Here is a 21,070-nt window from a genome sequence, read left to right on the forward strand (position 1 = left end):
AGATACTAGGAAAACCTCAGCAACGTAGTCCAATGTATGAGTGCCCTCTAGTGGAGTTGGTGGGTCTAAGACAATTAATTCATATTGAAAACGTTAGAGCTGGAAGGAATTATAACTTGCACATCTCTTGTTTAATAAGTAAAGCAACTTGAATTCCAGAGGGGGCTAGGATCACCTTCTGAGAAGGCATCAAAGCTCCCTGCTCTAACGTTAGACTATATAGTTATCTATGCCCATAAGACCTTAAGAAAGGGTATTAAGCTTTTTTTTCCAAATTATATTATTAATATGTGTTCATAGAAAAGAATAGAAATAATTGTTATGGCCGTAAATAAGCATTTATTAATCACTTATTCAAAACAATTTTTATTCTTCCTTTTTCACCCCTAGCTCAGCATATTCTCTTTCAAGGTTCAACTACTGCAGGAGATAGAGTTGTCATCCTGTATCCCAGTATACTCCATTTAGAACACAGTTAGGCAGGTGAACAAGTGATCTCTTAAAGTGCATGTATTTTCCTAAAAAGACCAATATGAGAAGTCAGAAATCACTGAAGTGCATTCTCTTTTCAGTCTCTTTCTAGTAGATTTCTTTTGGTAGCATATATGAAATAAATTATATCAGCCTCCTAACATTTGAATCACAAAAGCATGGATTTGGGTCCCGGTTCTATGATTAAATTGTTGTGACCTTGGGTGAGTTATTTTACCTCTCTGACACTCAGTTTTCTTTTCTTCACTAAAATGACTTTAATATATTTAATAATTTTCATTCACAGGGTTGCTTTGAAAAATCAAATGAAAACTTTTCTGTAAACTCTTATGCATTACACTCATTTTCATTGCTTCTCATGGATCTGAAGGATAGGCGTAAAGCTACTGAAATTCAAAAACATTTGTATACAGTCTAGAATCCTTGCTTTATTTCAGCCAAAAACAAACCACAAAGGGAAATGCATTTCAGGTTTTTCTTTCTTTGTGTCCTCAGTGCCCTGGTGAGTAAGATGAGTAACCAGATTCCAGGTTGCATTTATTGTAATCCAGCAGGTAGCAGGAGAGAAGTATTACTATGAGGACTGCCATCCAGGATGTAGGCCAGGGCCTGTCATCCTTCCAGTCATCTCCTGAAACCTGATGCCTGTGAAGTTTCTTAAGGAAGATGATAGGTGGTCAGCTAAGCACTAGAATTTATCTCTTAATTTTCTCACCTGCACTTGTTCTTCCTTTAGGTTTTTAAAGATGGAAGGATACAGGCAATCCTTTGCAGAGAATGGTGTTAGAACATGGGCCCACTGAATATGAATCCTCACCTAACTTGATCATGGCAGACTTTTCATATATGTCTTGTTTATTAAAGCAGCCTGAAAGGCTGGTCAGCTCTGAAATCTCTCTCACTGAATTATCCGTAGGTATATACAACATATGCAGAAAAGTTTCTTTTGAAAGAAGAGGCTGTTAAAGAGGCCTCTAACAGATGACCTGTAAAGGGCTTATTTCCTGCAGCCTCACATTGCTAATACTGTTGCTACTTGACTAAACATCCCAAGCCACTGATCTTACACATGATGTGCATCACTTTGATTAGAGCATCAAGGATCGGGGCTTGAGAGAACATCTATTCCAATCCTGATCACTTTACTGGTAGAAATTTCGAAATCTAGAGAATGTAAAGGGCATGCTAAAGATGTCCTAATGAGGTAGCAGTGGAACCAGTACTACCAAATTTCAAGAAGTAAGAACCTCCTTTCAGGGCTATTACATGGTTACCACAATGTGTATTTCGAGACTTCTCAGGGGGGGCTGGGATTGTGCTAAGTCGTAGAGCACTTGCCTAGCATATGTGAGGCACTGGACTAAATCCTTAGCACTGCATAAAAAAATTATAAAAAATAAAGGTATTGTGTCCATCTATAACTATCTATCTATGTATCCATCTATATCTATCTATCTATATCTATCTATCTATATCTATATCTTTATATATCTATATATCTGTATATCTATATATCTCAGAGAAATCTTGGTAAAAACATGAATCTGTTTCATATTGACTCTTGCCTTTCCAAAGAGAAAAATCCATTAACTAGTCTTGGGTATGGAGTTTGGTATTGAAAAAAATCATTTAAATTTTAGCATTAATGGCCATTACCCAGGCATCCATGAAAAAATCATTTCTTTTTTTCATGCTTTCTAGCTCTATCATAAAAATGCTCTAAGCTTTATATAAAGTAAATGTCTAAGATGGATTGACTACTGCTTCAGTTACAGTAATGAAATCTGGCACAATTTTCAGGGATTGGGAAACTGTTTTCTCAGGATCTGGGCAAAGATGATTCTGTTTAGCCTACTTTCCTTTTTGTTCCAGCCCTGGAGTCAATATTTGCCCTGCTTACCTATAGTGATTCACAATAGCCATGGCTCTTTCTGTTTCTCTTCTTTTGTAGATCTACCACAGCCCCATAACGAAACAGGAAGAAAGTGAGTCATTCAAATTTCTGCTCTACTGACATTATAAACTGCATGCTGTCCCAGTCATAGTGAATGCTGACATTAGTGTTATGTACTAATGATGCAACACTGAATGTTGGATGCCTCTGTGTGAAATGAAATTCAGCTTTATTTTTAAAATCATCTGTTGATTGAACTAAGGAAGTCAGTTCATTTAGCAAATGGTGTGGATAGTAGTGGTGATGTGGAGAAACACATAATGTGTTTTTTGTTCTAGACACAGGATAGAAATCGTGTGTATTTCTGAGCTAACATTTCACATTTGAGGTCACTCATGCCTAAAGCAGACAAAATGCAATGGGCTCAATAAAAATATTTTGTGTTATAAGAGTTAAAACTCTTATTATATTATATTCCCTGAATAAAAGGATCTTTCTATTTAAAGGTGATTGGAGATGAGCAAAAAACTCCTTAGTTGTCTTACTGTTGTCCCTTAGCATGATCATTGAATGTCTGATAGGAGATGCCCATTTAGTAGAATCTAACTCTGCTTTCCTTTGCTTGAAACAGTGGAGCTGAATGAAGTGGGGTTCAAGTTTGTTAGGAAGTGCATCAATATCATTGAGACTAAAGGTAAGATCTGAACCACAGTCTTGACATTGTTTAAATCTGGTCATTGTCATTTTATCCTGGCATTATTTCTCTAATGTAGTAATGGAATTATCTATTGGTCAGGACCCATCTTGGGAATGACAACTACTAATAAATTTATGCACTGGATACAATTTGCATAATTTCAACAAATTCTAAAAACAGTATCCAGACATATTTGCATAATTCGTAGTTTCTTGTTTTTAAAGAGAAATCACATCAAATGGTTTATAAGGTATTTTGAAATAGTATCTAGTACCTTCAAGCAATGTTATGATGGTGGCATTGTAGATAAACAAGATTTCAATTTCTGCTATAATATAGATATAATCCCAGCAACTTGGAAGGTTGAAGCAGGAAGATCACAAGCTCCCTATATGTAGGGAGACCCTGTCATATAATATGAAATCCAAAGAGTTGGGGATGTAGCTCAGTGGTAGAGCACCCCTGGATTCAAAAGAAAAGAAAAGGAAGGAAGGAAAGAAAGAAAGAAAGAAGAAAGGAAATAAGAAAGGAAGGAGGGAAAAGAGAAAACAAAACAAAACAAAAAAACAAACAAAACAGCAACAATGGCAACAAAATATCATACTCATTGAAAAACTGATGGGGCCAAGCTAAACTTAGGCACATGTGAAATTAACATGGTTTCTTGTTGATGATACTTGTTGGCTTTCCTCAGAAGATATTTAGAATGTAAGTTGGTGTAGAATATGAACCAAGCCTCTTTAAACTTTGAAATGTTGCTTCAGTTTTTTTTCTCACTGCAGAGAATGATCTTTTGCTTCTTATCCGCCATACTCCAACCTCTCCTCCTTTATAATGCTGCTTGGGAGCAATGTGAGGGTTGATATTTCCTCATTGTTCAGTCGAACCCTAACTTCTTTGCAATGCAGTAACACCATTCTCACCTATCTGCTGCCACTCACCTAAGCATGTGCTTCTATTTACTATGTGCTGTATTCTCTTGTCTTCAGATTAATGGGAAATTGGTACAGTGCAAATGAAAATATGGATGATTAGGAGGAGATGCTTCAGAACTGACTCTTGTGTACAAGTACAGAAAGGAAGTACTCAGGAGGAGTTGGAAGTTCTAATTCTATAAACAAAACTAACCTGATTTTCTTTTCCTAGGCATCAAGACAGAAGGCTTGTACCGCACTGTGGGCAGCAATATTCAGGTTCAGAAGCTGCTGAATGCCTTTTTTGGTAACAATTGTGTTTTCACAGTTTTTATTGGAAGTAGTTGATATATTAAAGCAAATGTTATTGGAAGAGAAAGGAGACATTGTTAAGGAAGGTTGGAGAATGTATGTGTGTGTGTGTGTGTGTGTGTAGTATACATATATATACGTATATATACATATATACACACACACACATATATATACATATATATACACACACACATATATGTGTGTGTGTATATATATATATATCAAAAAGTATACACACACACACACACATATATATATATACTTAAAGTATATATATATATATATATATATATATATATATATATATATATACTTTTTGAGATGGTATCTCACTATGTTGCCCAGGCTGATCTCAAACTCCTGGGCTCAAGTTATCCTTTTGCCTCAGCCTTCTGACAAGCTGGGACTTATTGGCATGGGGCACTCCAACCAGCCCACAGAAGGTTTTGTTTTCTTTTGTTTTGTTTTTTGGTACCAGGGATTGAACCAGGGGTGCTTAACTGCTGAGCCACATCCCCAGCCCTTTCTTGTATTTTACTTACAGACAGGGTCTTGCTGAGTTGCTAAGTGTCTCGCTAATCTGTTGAGGCTGGCTTTGAACTCGCAATCCTCCTGCACCAGCCTCCAAATTGCTGGGATTACAGGCATGTGCCACCATGCCCAGCTCCACAGAATCATTTTTAAAATGTTTTATTTTTTATTTGTTCTAATTAATTATGCATTTTCAAAGGTGAGATGTGTGCATATTTTGCTCACTGTGTGGAGAAAAAAGTACAGTCATATGTTGCTTGTGGGACTGCAAATGGGTGCAACCACTATGGAAAGCAGTATGGAGATTCTTCAGAAAACTTGGAATGGGACCACCATTAGATCCAGCTATCCCACTCCTTGGTTTATACCCAAAGAACTTAAAATCAGCACACTACAGTGATGTGGCCACTGTAGTGTTTATAGCAGCTCAATTCACAATAGGTAAACTATGGAACCAACCTAGGTGCCCTTCAATAGATGAATGGATAAAGAAAATGTAGTATATATATTTGTTGGAGTAGTAATTGGCTTTAAAGAAAAATGAAATTATGGCCAGTAAATGGATGGAGTTGGAGAATATCATGCTAAGTGAAATAAGCAAAACCCCCCAAAACAAAGGCTAAATGTTTTCTTTGATATGCGGATGCCAATCCACAATAAGGGTGGGGTGCTAGGGAAGAATAGAGTTACTTTAGATTAGGTCAAGGGGAGTTTAAGGTGGGAGGGGTTTGGAGGTAGGAAGGAAGTAGAATGAATCAGACATTATTACCTTCTTTACATATATGACTGCATAACTGATGTGATTCTATAACATGTACAATCCAAAAAATGAGAAATTATACCCCAACTATGTATGATATATCAAAGTGCCTAAATGCATCATTCTACTGTCATATATAACTAATTAGAAACAATACAAAAATTGATAAAGAAAAAAATATTTTCTTTTTTTTTTTTAAATTTTTTATTGTGGGTTGTTCAAAACATTACAAATTTCTTGACATATCATATTCCACACTTTGATTCAAGTGGGTTATGAACTCCCACCTTCACCCCATACACAGATTGCAGAATCACATCAGTTACACATCCATTGATTTACAAATTGCCATACTAGTGTCTGTTGTGCTCCGCTGCCTTTCCCATCCTCCACCCTCCCCCCTCCCCACCTCTCCCCTCCCCTCCCCTCCTCTCTCTCTACCTCCTCCACTGTATAACCCTGAGGGTCTCCTTCCATTACCATGCAATTTCCCTTCTCTCTCCCTTTCCCTCCCACCTCTCATCCCTGTTTAATGTTAACCTTCTTCTCCTGTTCTTCGTCCCTACACTGTTCTTAGTTACTCTCCTTATATCAAAGAAGACATTTGGCATTTGTTTTTTAGGGATTGGCTAGCTTCACTTAGCATAATCTGCTCTAATGCCATCCATTTCCCTGTAAATTCTATGATTTTGTCATTTTTTAATGCAGAGTAATACTCCATTGTGTATAAATGCCACATTTTTTTTATCCATTCGTCTATTGAAGGGCATCTAGGTTGGTTCCACAGTCTTGCTATTGTGAACTGTGCTGCTATGAACATCGATGTAGCAGTGTCCCTGTAGCATGCTCTTTTTAGGTCTTTAGGGAATAGACCAAGAAGGGGAATAGCTGGGTCAAATGGTGGCTCCATTCCCAGCTTTCCAAGAAATCTCCATACTGCTTTCCAAATTGGCTGCACCAATCTGCAGTCCCACCAGCAATGTACAAGTGTACCCTTTTCCCCACATCCTCGCCAGCACTTGTTGTTGTTTGACTTCCTAATGGCTGCCAATCTTACTGGAGTGAGATGGTATCTTAGGGTGGTTTTGATTTGCATTTCTCTGACAGCTAGAGATGTTGAGCATTTTTTCATGTACTTGTTGATTGACTGTATGTCCTCCTCTGAGAAGTATCTGTTCAGGTCCTTGGCCCATTTGTTGATTGGGTTGTTTGTTTTCTTATTGTCTAATTTTTTGAGTTCTTTGTATACTCTGGATATTAGGGCTCTATCTGAAGTGTGAGGAGTAAAGATTTGTTCCCAGGGTGTAGGCTCCCTATTTACCTCTCTTATTGTTTCTTTTGCTGAGAAAAAACTTTTTAGTTTGAGTAAGTCCCATTTGTTGATTCTAGTTATTAACTTTTGTGCTATGGGTGTCCTATTGAGGAATTTGGAGCCCGACCCCACCGACTGTAGATCGTAGCCAACTTTTTCTTCTATCAGACGGGGCGTCTCTGATTTGATATCAAGCTCCTTGATCCATTTTGAATTCACTTTTGTGCATGGGGAGAGAAAGGGATCAGTTTCATTTTGTTGCATATGGATTTCCAGTTTTCCCAGCACCATTTGTTGAAGATGCTATCCTTCCTCCATTGCATGCTTTTAGCCCCTTTATCAAATATAAGATAGTTGTAGTTTTGTGGATTGGTTTCTGTGTCCTCTATTCTGTACCATTGGTCCACCCGCCTGTTTTGGTACCAGTACCATGCTGTTTTTGTTACTATTGCTCTGTAGTATAGTTTGAAGTCTGGTATCGCTATACCGCCTGATTCACACTTCCTGCTTAGCATTGTTTTTGCTATTCTGGGTCTTTTATTTTTCCATATGAATTTCATGATTGCTTTCTCTATTTCTACAAGAAATGCCGTTGGGATTTTGATTGGCATTGCATTAAACCTATAGAGAACTTTTGGTAATATCGCCATTTTGATGATGTTAGTTCTGCCTATCCATGAACAGGGTATATTTTTCCATCTTCTAAGATCTTCTTCTATTTTTCTCTTTAGGGTTCTGTAGTTTTCATTGTATAAGTCTTTCACCTCTTTTGTTAGGTTGATTCCCAAGTATTTTATTTTTTTTGAAGATATTGTGAATGGAGTGGTTGTCCTCATTTCCAATTCAGAGGATTTGTCGCTGATATACAGGAATGCCTTTGATTTATGCGTGTTGATTTTATATCCTGCCACTTTGCTGAATTCATTTATTAGCTCTAATAGTTTCTTTGTAGAGCCTTTTGGGTCTGCTAGTTATAGAATCATATCATCTGCAAATAGTGATAATTTAAGTTCTTCTTTTCCTATTTTTATGCCTTTAATTTCTTTCGTCTGTCTAATTGCTCTGGCCAGTGTTTCGAGAACTATGTTGAACAGAAGTGGAGAGAGAGGGCATCCCTGTCTAGTTCCAGATTTTAGAGGGAATGCCTTCAGTTTTTCTCCATTCAGAATGATGCTAGCCTGAGGCTTAGCATAGATTGCTTTTACAATATTGAGGTATGTTCCTGTTATCCCTAGTTTTTCTAGAGTTTTGAACATAAAGGGATGCTGTACTTTGTCAGATGCTTTTTCCGCATCTATCAAGATCATCATATGGTTCTTATTTTTAAGTCTATTGATGTGGTGAATAACATTTATTGATTTCCGTATATTGAACCAGCCTTGCATCCCAGGGATGAATCCTACTTGATCATGGTGTACAATTTTTTTGATATGTTTTTGTATCCGATTCGCCAGAATTTTATTGAGGATTTTTGCATCTAGGTTCATTAGAGATATTGGTCTGTAGTTTTCTTTCTTTGAAGTGTCTTTGTCTGGTTTAGGTATCAGGGTGATGTTGGCCTCATAGAATGAATTTGGAAGTTCTCCCTCCTTTTCTATTTCCTGAAGTAGCTTGAAAAGTATTGGTATTAGTTCTTCTTTAAAGGTTTTGTAAAATTCTGCTGTAAACCCATCTGGACCTGGGCTTTTCTTAGTTGGTAGTCTTTTTATGGTTTCTTCTATTTCCTCAATTGATATTGGTCTGTTTAGGTTTTCTATATCCTCCTGACTCAATCTGGGCAGATCATATGACTTAAGAAATTTATCTATGCCTTCACTATCTTCTAATTTGTTGGAGTATAAGGATTCAAAATAGTTTTTGATTATCTTCTGTATTTCTGAAGTGTCTGTTGTGATATTGCCTTTTTCATCCTGTATGCTAGTAATTTGAGTTCTCTCTCTTCTTCTCTTCGCTAGCATCGCTAAGGGTCTGTCGATTTTGTTTATTTTTTCAAAGAACCAACTTTTAGTTTTGTCAATTTTTTCAATTGTTTCTTTTGTTTCGATTTCATTAATTTCAGCTCTGATTTTAATAATTTCTTGCCTTCTACTTCTTTTGCTGTTGTTTTGCTCTTCTTTTTCAAGGATTTTGAGATGAAGTATGAGATCATTTATTTGTTGGTTTTTTCTTTTTTTAAGGAATGAACTCCAAGCAATGAATTTTCCTCTTAGAACTGCTTTCAATGTGTCCCATAGATTCCGATATGTTGTGTCTGTGTTTTCATTTATCTCTAAGAATTTTTTAATTTCCTTCTTGATGTCTTCTATAACCCATTGATCATTCAGTAACCTATTGTTCATTCTCCAAGTGATGTATGCTTTTTCCTTCCTTCTTTTATCGTTGATTTTCAGTTTCATTCCATTATGATCAGATAAGATGCATGGTATTATCTCTACTCCTTTATATTGTCTAAGAGTTGCCCTGTGACATAATATATGATCTATTTTTGAGAAGGATCCATGTGCTGCTGAGAAAAAAGTGTAACTGCTTGATGTTGGGTGGTATATTCTATATATGTCCATTAGGTCTAGGTTATTAATAGTGTTATTGAGTTCTATAGTTTCCTCATTCAACTTTTGTTTGGAAGATCTGTCCAGTGGCGAGAGAGGTGTGTTGAAGTCTCCCATGATTATGGTATGGTGGTCTATTAGACTCTTGAACTTGAGAAGAGTTTGTTTGACGAACATAGCTGCACCATTGTTTGGGGCATAAATATTTATGATTGTTATGTCTTGTTGGTGTATGGTTCCCTTAAGCAGTATGTAGTGTCCCTCTTTATCTCTTTTGATTAACTTTGGCTTGAAATCTATTTTATTTGATATGAGTATGGACACTCCTGCTTGTTTCCGAAGTCCATATGAGTGATATGATTTTTCCCAACCTTTCACCTTCAGCCTATGTAAGTCTTTTCCTATCAAATGCGTCTCCTGTAGGCAGCATATTGTTGGGTCTTGTTTTGTGATCCATTCTACTAGCCTGTGTCTCTTAATTGGTGAGTTTAAGCCATTAACATTTAGGGTTATTATTGAGATATGGGTTGTTCTTCCAGCCATATTTGTTTATTTCTGTTACTAAACATGGTTTGTTTTCCTCTTTGATTATTCCCCCCCCCCTTTACTGTCCTACCTCCCACTGTTGGTTTTCATTGTTATTTTCCATTTCCTCTTCCTGTAATGCTTTGGCGAGGATGTTTTGAAGAGATGGTTTTCTAGCTGCAAATTCTTTAAACTTTTGTTTATCGTGGAAGGTTTTAATTTCATCCTCCATCCTGAAGCTTAATTTCGCTGGATACACAATTCTTGGTTGGAACCCATTTTCTTTCAGTGTTTGAAATATGTTATTCCAGGATCTTCTAGCTTTCAGAGTCTGTGTTGAAAGATCAGCTGTCATCCTGATTGGCTTACCCCTAAATGTAATCTGCTTCCTTTCTCTTGTAGCTTTTAAAATTCTCTCCTTATTCTGTATGTTGGGCATCTTCATTATAATGTGTCTAGGTGTGGATCTCTTATGATTTTGCACATTCGGCGTCCTGTAGGCTTCTAGGATTTGGGATTCTGTCTCATTCTTCAAGTCTGGGAAGTTTTCTTGTATTATTTCATTGAATAGACTTCTCATTCCTTTGGTTTGGAGCTCTGTACCTTCCTGTATCCCAATGACTCTTAAGTTTGGTCTCTTAATGTTATCCCATATTTCTTGGATGTTCTGCTCATGGTTTCTTAACAGTCTTGCTGAGCTGTCTATATTCTTTTCCAGTTGAAATACTTTGTCTTCATTGTCTGATGTTCTATCTTCTAAGTGTTCTACTCTGCTGGTAGTATTCTCCATTGAGTTTTTAAGTTGGTTTATTGCTTCCTGCATTTCTAGGATTTCTGTTTGTTTGTTTTTTATAACCTCTATCTCCCTGTATAGTTGATCCTTTGCTTCCTGGATTTGTTTGCGTAATTCGTTGTCGAAGTGATCTTTCATTGTCTGATTTTGCTGTTTAATGTCTTCCTTGATACTCCAGATCATCTGAAGCATGTATATCCTGAATTCTTTATCTGACATTCCATCTGCTGCAGCTGTTACCTCTTCTAAAGTTGCGTTGACCTGCATTGCTTGTGGTCCTTTCTTTCCTTGTCTTTTCATACTGCTTGCGTATCTTTCCTGCAGGTGCGGGCGGCGGCTCTGCTCTCTCCTTATTCCAATTGGGGTGTCGTGGCTACCACGCCGGCAGGTCACTGGGCCTGTTCTGGGAGCTGGCGGCGGCTCTGTTCTGCCCCTACTCCAATTGGGGTGACGAGTGTACCACGCCGGCAGGCCACCGGGCCTGATCCGCCGGTCGGTTGCAGGTTTGCCTACCCTGCAGGCGCGGGCGGCGGCTCTACCCTGCCCCTACTGCAAATGGGGTGACGTGTCTGTCGTACCGGCAGGCCACTGGGCCTGTCCCGCTGGTCGGTCGCAGATCTGCCCACCTTTCGGGCACGGGTGGAGGCTCTGCTCTGCCCCTACTCCAATTGGGGTGTCGTGACTACCCCGCCTGCAGGACGCTGGGCCTGTTCCTGGCACGGGCGGCGACTCTGCTCTGCCCCTACTCCAATTAGGGTGGTGTGTGTACCACGCCGGCAGGCTCCTGGGCCTGATCCGCCGGTCTGTTGTAGGTCTGCCTACCTTGGAGGCGCGGGCGGCGGATCTGCCCTGCCCCTCCTACCACGCCTGCAGACCCCTGGGCCTGATCTGCAGGTTGATCACTGGTCTGCTCACCCTGCGGGCACGGGTGGCGGTTCCGCTCCACCCCCACTCCAATTGGGGTCACGTGACCACCACACCGGCAGGGCCTGGTCCGGGCGTGGGAGAAGGATCTGCTCTGCCCCTACTCCAGTTGGGGTGACGTGTGTACCACACTGGCAGGCCACTGGGCCTGACCCACCAGGCTGTCACAGGTCTGTTTACCTTGCAAGCGCGAACCGCGGCTCTGCCCTGCCCCTCCTACCACGCCCATGTACCACTGGGTCGCGGGTCTGCCCACCTTGCGGTTGCGGGTGGCGGCTCCGCTCCGCCCCCTCTCCAATTGGGGTCACGCGGTCACCACGCTGGCGAGCCACTGGGCCTGCTCCGGGCGCTGGCGGCGGCCCGGCTCCTTCCCTCTGGCTCGACGACAAATTGAGGAGACTTGGGTGACTGTGCCTCACCCCCCCTACCAGGAGACCAACTGCTTATGTCACCACTGGTATTGATGAAGTTCCCTCCTCCGCTGCTTTCTGCAGACATCAGATCTCTGCCATGTTGGTATCCTATGCGAATGGCAGCATTTCGTTCCCCTTGCCGGGCAACCAAAGCACCGGGTGAGTCCTGACCGGCCCTCAGCAGGACCCGGACCGAGAAGCAGTTTCCGCGGGCTCCTAGCCCCGGGCCAGGGAAGTTCCGGGAGCCGGAACTCGGCCACTCCGTGCTCGGTGTAAGCTCCTATAAATGTAAGCTGCAAGAAGCAGTCCCCGCGGGCTCAGTTCCGGGAGCCGTAATTCGGCTGCTTAGTGCTTGTTGTATGCTCTGGTAGGCGCAGGGTCCAAGAAGCAGCCTCCGCAGGCTCAGCAGCCCTGGGCCAGGGCGGTTCCGGGAGCCGGAACTCGGCCGCCCCGCGCTGGGTATTCACTCCGATAAGATCAGGTTCTAAGAAGCACCCAGAAGCTGAGCCCTAGCAATCTGTCTGCAAGCCGCAGGCGAATTGCAGCCTGAAATTACCTGTTCTATGGCTGAATGAGCTGCGGTCAGTCGAAAACAGCGGTGGTGACGTCAGTTTACCAACATGGTGGCTGCTGGCCTCCTCTGTGGTCTGACCGGTGTGGAGAACCGAGATGCAGAAAAAAATATTTTCAAAAGTGAAATATGTGCATATTTTGCTCACTGTGTCAGAGACAGTCTTAAAGAAATGATTGTCATCTCTCCTCCTTCTCATCCCATTTATTCCTCAAGTTGTTTGCAATTTGCCTTTTACCCTTGCCACTCCACAGGAACTCCCTGGCCATGCTTAGCAGGTATCCATACCTGTCAAACCCAGTGACTGCTCTTTAGTCTCTATTTTCCTTGATCTCCTTGTTGACCACTTCTTTCCTTTTAAAACTTTCTCCTTACTTAACTTCTGTGACACAGCACTGACCAGATTCTACCTTCTTGGAGTATTTCTTTTCAATGGCTCTTAATGGATCCTTTTCTTTTTCTTATCTTTTAAATCTTTTATGGGTATTTCCTAGTGTTCTTATTTCCTGTTACTTTTTCTTCTCTCTGTTTTCCTATTGATTGATTTTTATCCTTGTTCTGGGTCACATTTTCTTTATTTTAAATATATATCTACTTATCTTTATTAGATAATAGATATCATGACTTATGAAGTGTCTTGATTTTGTTGACATACTTAAATGAGCATTAAATTTTGTTTTGAAAGAAATTATTTGTAGATAAGCCTGATCATTCAAGGTTTCTTTTTAAGCTTTGTTAGGCCAGTCATAAAATATCATTTTCTTGCTGGTTTAGTCCTGCTAGTAAGGCCTTACTTCTTGTCTCTACTAATTAAAACCCAGGCAACTCCCAACTTTGTGAATTCTGACATATATATATGTGTGTGTGTGTGTGTGTGTGTGTGTGTGTGTGTGTGTATATATATATATATATATATATATATATATATATATATATATATATATATATATATATATATATATAATTTTTGAGGGGGTTACCAGGGATTGAACTCAGGGGTACTTAACCACTGAGACACATCCAACCCTTTTTAATATTTTATTTAGAGACAGGGACTCACTGAGTTGCTTAGGGCCTTTCTAAGTTTCTGAGGCTGGCATTGAACTCACAATCCTCCTGCCTCAGCTTCCTGAGCCACTGGGATTACAGGCATATGCCACCATGCCTGACTAGTTTTCAGAATTGTTTAGCTTAAAATTTCCTGGTATTTTCCCCCAGCCTTTGGAGTTTCATCCTAGGCTTATTTTTCACTCATGACTTTGTATTCAACTACTGATTCAAGGGAACCTATAGGTAGGTTTTTGTGAGTTCTTTCTCTACATAGCACCCTCTACCCTTGTACTCTGGACATTCTAGCTGTATCAGCCTCCAGCAACTTTGATCTTAGTCTTTTCAATTGAATAACACTTCCATGCTCAGTTTGAGTTCTCACTCCCTTTGCTTTCCTCCACAACGTTCTTTCAGTTAGCAAGCTGTGGTGCTAATAAGACATGTCTCGTTCTTTCAGGTAGCAAGCTGTGGTGCTAATAAGACATATCTCGTTTGTTTTACTTTCCTCACAGTCATTGTCTTGTACTATCCCTTGTTGCTTCATAGATACTGTCTGATTTTCTAAATGTTCCACCAGGAGGGCAAGTTTGGGACCAGTCATTGTACCATGGCCAGGAGTGGAAATCCCTCTGTGTGGTTTGACTAGCACCTGTGTGCTGACAACTCCCCCGATCTCTATTTCAGATCATCATCTCATGAGTTCTAACTAATGTGTCTAGTTGCCCTTTGCATCTGAGATTCCCAACCATGGTTTCACCATGGTACATATCAGAATGATCATATTTATATAGCATGTAATCCTAATCATATCTATAAAGGACACTGAGGAAAATAGACATGAATGAAACAGTAAACCCTAAAAGATGAGGAATCAATGTTGGGATCACTGTAAAGGCTCTCTCTGCATAGATGTCCCATAGATATCTGCATTTGATATCTCCAAAACTAAACTCATAGTGCTCTTTTTGTGAGCGGTGGCAAGGTCAGTTTTCACAAAGTATCAGAGAACAAAATGAGTGTGGAAAACTGCAGTTTGGATAAAGCACATTTTTTTGGTCTTTTCTTTGATACATGGCTTACCTCTCACAACCATGAAGGCCTGACTCCCTACCCTATTAGCATTTAAGGATGCTACAGTACGCAGTAATGGCAGGTGTGGTGATTTTGAATTACAGGTTACATCATTAGGTCTAAGTATCTGTTTTCCTTAATGATATTTTATTTCTTGATTTGAAAATTCAAATTGCCTTATTCGTGGCCAATTCTAAAAGACACTTTTCATATGTAAAATAGCTGACAGGGTAGCTCAAGATATTGAGTCTCTGCAAAGTGATTGAAGTTAGATGAAATGTTTAGAATTCTGTTTCCATTACCACTACATTTTTCTACCTGATGCATAATAAGGTAAAAGAAAATGCTATGCCTGTCATCCTACTGATTCCCAAATAGGACAGAAACGATTCTCCCAAATTGCACATCAGTTCAATTTGAATCAGATATTTAAGAAAGTGGCAAGGTTAGCATATCTTATCTATTCAATATCATAACTGATAAGAATATTTGAAATATATTCCAGGAAATGCTGGATATGATAAAACAGTGTTATTTTTCTTACTTAGGTATAAAACTAATTATCCCAGATCCTTTCCCTAAATCTAAGAATTTCTACATCTACTGATGATTATCATTCATTTCTTCTTTCATTCAGTCAACATTTTAGGATCAGGCTTTATACTTGGGGCTGTGTAGTAAGCAGTGAATACACTACCTACATTCCCAACTTTGTGGGACGCACATTCTACAGAGAAGGCTGTCTCTCAGCTAGCTCACATTTTCTAATCATAATTTCCTTTCTTCTATATACTTTTTCCTGTTTTGTCTTCTGGGGTTTCTTGCTGGGATCCTCAAAATTGTCTTGTCTACACCCCTCAATCTTTGTATTGCTTTTGTAATATATTCTCATGCCACTAGGGACTTGCTGCCTGAGTTGCATGGGGACCCAGCATAATTTATCCAGGAGGAAAAATATTCATTTCCTGTTGTGTGTCCACCACCTTTTACTGTCTTCTTTATCTTTCATGCTGTATGCCAATCTAAAGGACATTTTCAGCTATTAACTAAAACTACTCACTGTCTTCTTTCCCTGTGCCATCTCCTCTAATATATAACTATGGGATTTCCTCTATTGCTTACTAAAGGTTTTCTTCTTCTCCTACCTGAAAATTGGACTTTTTTTTCAATACTGGGGATTGAACCCATAGGTACTTAACCACTGAGCCACATTCCCAGCTTTTTTTTTTTTTTAAATTTTGAGACATAGTCATACTATGTTTCTGAAGCTGGGCTTGAACTAGCAATATTCCCACCTCTGGCTCCCAAATTGCTGAGATTAGAGGTGTGTACCATTCATCCAGCATTCAACTTTGATCAGCATATTTAAACATATTAAAGATAGCTGAAAGGAAAAATAGGAAATCTGACTCCCTAATAATAAGGTGTTTTTTTTTTTTTTTTTTTTTTGGTACCAGAGATTGAACCCAGGGGTGCTTCACCACTTAGTCTCATTCCCAGCCCTTATTATTATTATTTTTATTTTGACACAGGATCTCACTAAGTTGCTTAGGGCCTTGTTAAGTTGCTGAGGCTGGCCTCAAATTTGTAATTCTCCTGCCTCAGCCCCCAGAGTTGCTGGGATTACAGGTATGTGCCAGTATGCCTAGCAACATATTCAAACTGTATGAGTTCTTTGGAGGAGAAATACATAGTTCCCTAAAAAACGAAAGAAAAACATACCACACTTACGTTTAGGAGCTGCAGGACTTGAAATATATGCATTCATTTTGAAAGGGAATCTAATAGGATTTTTCACTTTCAATGAATATAAAAAACCTTTTACTTCTAAAGCTAGTACTTGTCTTTTATGTATGTATGTATACATATATGTCATCAATCAGTTTTTCATATAGGTTCAATGCATTAATCACAACTAAACTTACTACTATAGATGTTTCAATTATTATCACATCATGTTTGCTTTATTTACCCCATTCTTCTTTTTTCTTAGACTTATGTTCCAGCTCTCCTCATCTCATTAATTGATTCTCACAGTGTTTATTGAATGCCTTTTATATGCTAGACAATAGTGTTTATGGCTGCTATTTACCTTTGTTTTTTCCCCTCTCATCCTTCACATGTCTCCCTTGTTTCCCGTTCTGACACAATTATCCTGTGACTATTGATTCACTTCCATGAGATCTCTCCATTAGCACACACTGGAACTCTTCCAGATACAAGTAGCTAATCAATGTGATCAGAAATATAAGACCAGTCTTCCTTAGATTAAATACCTGCCATCTTGTAAATTACATTTGCAGAATTCCCAGGTACCTACTACATGCTCTAGAATTCCTCTGCCTATGCTTCTTAACTAGTTGCTAGCATCTCTAGGAATCTAATATTTAGCAAAGTGATTGATTCATAGGAAATAATCAATTTTGCGATGAGGATATGCATTAATTGTTGTTAATGATATCTCTAAGCCATAAAATTTATGGCAGTGCTGACCACAATGCAATCCAGCCATATTAATATATATTATATGTTACATATATTCATATATTTCCTAGGTATTCCCAATAATGGCACAAGTTATAATGGCTAGTTACCTATAGTAGGGTTCCATATACTTTTGCAAGCATAACCAAAGCAAAATTTAGAAACCAACAGAATTTATTTAATAAAAATTTTCAGTGAGTCTCATTATAGTATGAACATATATTCTAAATTGATATTATGGGTTGATGAGGCTATATGTATCTTCACTCAGAATTTTCAATTCCATAGTGGGTGTATCTACCAAATACTGTAGAATACCATAATGAGAACAAACAAAATCATGACTGGAAATATGAACTTCACAAGCAATGGACAAACTTAATAAAGATTACTATGCTTCAGAAATAAAGCATAGCAATAAATGTTTCACTCTTTTGTATTAAGTCCAGATTTTGAAAACATTGTTTGTGTTGTGCTTGGGACAGAACTCAGGGCCTCACTTTTACTAGGCAAGTGCTCCACCACTAAGCTACATCATCAACTCCCTTAAATACAATTTTTGTTGTTGTGTTGCACTTATCACATATATGTGTATTGATTTTTGTTGTGTATCTCTCACAGCAGAATGTTTATTTTTTTCTTAACAAAATGAACTCTTCCATACATGGTCAGACATCATACTGTAGTACAAATTTCCTACCATAGGTATAGTGTCACAAAATACAACTGCTATGAATCTCTATAAACAGCATTAGTACTACCAAGTTATCTGAACTGATATGTAATTAATACTTAGGAATAACAGATAATAAAGAAGAAGTCAATAGTATTTTCATAGATGAAGCCAGAATTCTCAAAAATCTCTGAATCCCAATCAGAAGTAATTGTTTTATTTAACCTATGTAGCAAATAATGGACACAAGAAAACTGTTCCTCTTCCCTGTTAGAGGGCATCTCTTATTTGTTCTTCCTATTGCCTTATCATTCCCAGTGTGCTATCCCTTTACTTGATGGATATCCACTCCCACATTTCTTATAAGCTATTCTTACCTGGTTAGTTCAGTGTTTAACATTCTTTCCTCCCATTTATCTTCCTGATTCATTCTCTTTGAGACCTTGATGTGCTTTCCCTTTAGTGGGGAACTAGCCATCTCAGAAAAAGCAAAAAATAACAATGTCCTGTCCAAAGTCAGACTATGTTTTGCCATGCCTCCATGTCTGTCTGCCTTGTAAATTTATCTATCAAATTTATGCTTAGATATTGTAGAGAAAGAAAAATATTTTTTTCTGTAGCCTTAATGAGTTTTTACTTGGCATGGACCCCTGTAACAAAAGACAGATTAAGAGAAAAACAAATAGAAAATTAACACACACACACACACACACACACACATACACATATCTTCATGATTAACTTTTGTTCTCTCTGGTAGATAGAGGGTATGGGATACCTTTTGTCTACAAATCTGTGTCCTGCTTTTAGGCACATAGTGGGAGGAGGGAGACCTTTCCTGCCTTCTGTCCTTCTTAATTGTCTTCAGTTCCACAATCCTTCACATTTTGGGGTGATATATTCTTATCTCCCATAACACTGTATCTTCTGAAGCCAAACGTATTTTACCCAAAACAGTTTATTACCTCATTTTCTCTAACAGTTCTGTAATTTGTACTGTTCAATTATTGTGAATTTCCTGCTGTGATACACTTATTTCTGGGTTTATCTGTTCTGCCTCACAGATCACCTTGAGGAGAAGGACTGTTTCTTAACCTTGATTGTGACTCATGTATATATGATCATATCTAGAATTTACAGAATCTTAACTTGGAGGAATTAGAATATTATACCTCATATTTTCCTTTGAAATTCCTAGAATGTCTGAAATTTGAGATACAAAATATTGCCACCCAATTATTTGAGTAATATTAAAAAATATAGGTAAGCAGAAGAAGTAGCAAAGCTTTTTGGACAGGGCTTATGTTTTCGACATCACGTCTGTCCTTTCAAGGAGGCTGCTAGGATAGTCCATTAGATAATCCATTGCAAAACATGAACTGGGTCTTAGTATATGTTTTGGATATCAACTACTTATACCTTTTAGATTTCTGAAAAAGCCAAAGGAAGATCCTATAGTTTCCCTTCCTTATTTCTAATGTGTTTGTTACCCTGAGTCTTAGGCCAGAGGCCTGCCTCTGAGAATCCAACAAATCAGGTCTGACCACTTTTTCCAAAAACCAAACAGAAAAGGTAAACGTGAAAAGTATGAAAGGAACTTTAATCAGTGTGGCTATTCTGAGAAGACAAGGGGATCCATGTCCTTCACCTTTTCTTCCAGAACCTGACAATAACCTTGAGATTTATAGAAAGAGCACTGAGGGCAAGGGTTTGGGGTTTGCCTATCTGGAGGCTTTCCATAGCTGCCAAAGAGTGTGATCTTTATCAGGTGTGGTCAGATCCATCATGATCTCAGGATTGGTGCAATGGGGACTTGTGGCATGAGAAAGTTGCTGTTGCCTGGTGGGTAGTTTGGATTCATCATAAAATGTTTATTGATCATACCTGTTGTTCCTGGAATCCAAGGTGACTCAGAGCAAAGGAAACAGATGCAAAATGGTGTCAGATATGCCAAGCTTTTAATCCTGCTTTCAGCCACCCATTAGACATGTGTAAGCAGAAGTGGAGATCTGAACCCTTGTTGCATGTTATTCTCCTAAACACATACATGCTCTGCTCATTCTCCCTTTGTCTCTTTCTTTATATCCTATTCTATTAAGAGTATTTTTGTCTTTAGAGGCCTTTCCTTGCTGGGTACAATGGCATATACCTGTTATCCGATTGGCTAGGGAGGCTGAGACAGGAGGATTGCGAGTTCAAAGCCAGCCTCAGCAAAGCAAGGCACTAAGCAACTCAGTGAGGCCCTGTTTCTAAATAAAATAAAAAATAAGGCTGGGTATTTGGCTCAGTGGTCAAGTGCCCCAGAGTTCAATCCCCAGTGCCAAAACAAAAAACAAAATAAAATAAAGGAGGCATTTCCTTAAATAGTTCATTTCCCCAGGACCTTCTATGTCCCTTGAAGTCCTTAGGATAGGTCTCACTTAATTAATGTATTACTGGTTGTTGCAAGTGTGATAGTTCCCCTCACAGAAGACACTGACATTCTAAGGAAAGAAACCACAAAAGTTTTCTAAGTCAGTCCTAGGATTTGATGAAACTGTAGTTATTTGCATACTCTCAGTCATTCTGGTGCCAAAAGTGCAACCACTACCCTTTGTTTATGCCCACCAGTGATCTTGGAGATCATCCCACTCTAGTTGTTTGGTAGTTGAATTACCTCCTTTAATGTTTGTAGCCATACAGCCTCTGTCCAGGATTCGTGTGTGTGCGCGTGCGCACACACGCACGCACTGGGGATTGAACCCAGGGCCTTGTGCATGTGAGGCAAGCACTCTACCAACTGAGCTATATCTCTAGCCCTGCCCAGGGTTCTAGACATGGGATCTGGGTATCCCATGGATTTGTGCTAGAATTGATATATAAGTAGAAAGGGACCCTACGATAAGTATGGAGTAGGGTTGCCAAATGTAGGAAGTAAAAATACAAGCATAAAATTAAATTTCAATTTCAGACAAACATATTTAGACATACAGAGAAAGAATTATTTTTATGAAATTCAATTTAACTGCATATTGTTTATTTTATCTTGTCAATCTTAATATAGTGCCAGGTCTTATAGGACTTTATCACTCATGGTAGCCATTTTATTACTTAGTATAATAG

The 21,070-nt window shown here is 38.9% G+C and overlaps 1 protein-coding gene across 2 annotated transcripts in view; it reads left to right on the plus strand.

Annotated features, from left to right (window-relative positions):
- Positions 1-21,070, plus strand: part of Ophn1 (oligophrenin 1) — a 379,198-nt gene that overhangs the window by 208,092 nt on the left and 150,036 nt on the right. For both annotated transcript variants that reach the window (XM_027935819.2, XM_071606174.1), the window contains exons 13-15: positions 2,444-2,477; positions 3,018-3,080; positions 4,230-4,304. In XM_027935819.2, the coding sequence (XP_027791620.1) occupies positions 2,444-2,477; positions 3,018-3,080; positions 4,230-4,304 (172 nt within the window). The remainder of the gene's footprint in view (positions 1-2,443; positions 2,478-3,017; positions 3,081-4,229; positions 4,305-21,070) is intronic.

This window comes from Marmota flaviventris, chromosome X, assembly GCF_047511675.1.
Source record: "Marmota flaviventris isolate mMarFla1 chromosome X, mMarFla1.hap1, whole genome shotgun sequence".
In the NCBI taxonomy this organism is placed as follows: Eukaryota; Metazoa; Chordata; class Mammalia; order Rodentia; family Sciuridae; genus Marmota; species Marmota flaviventris.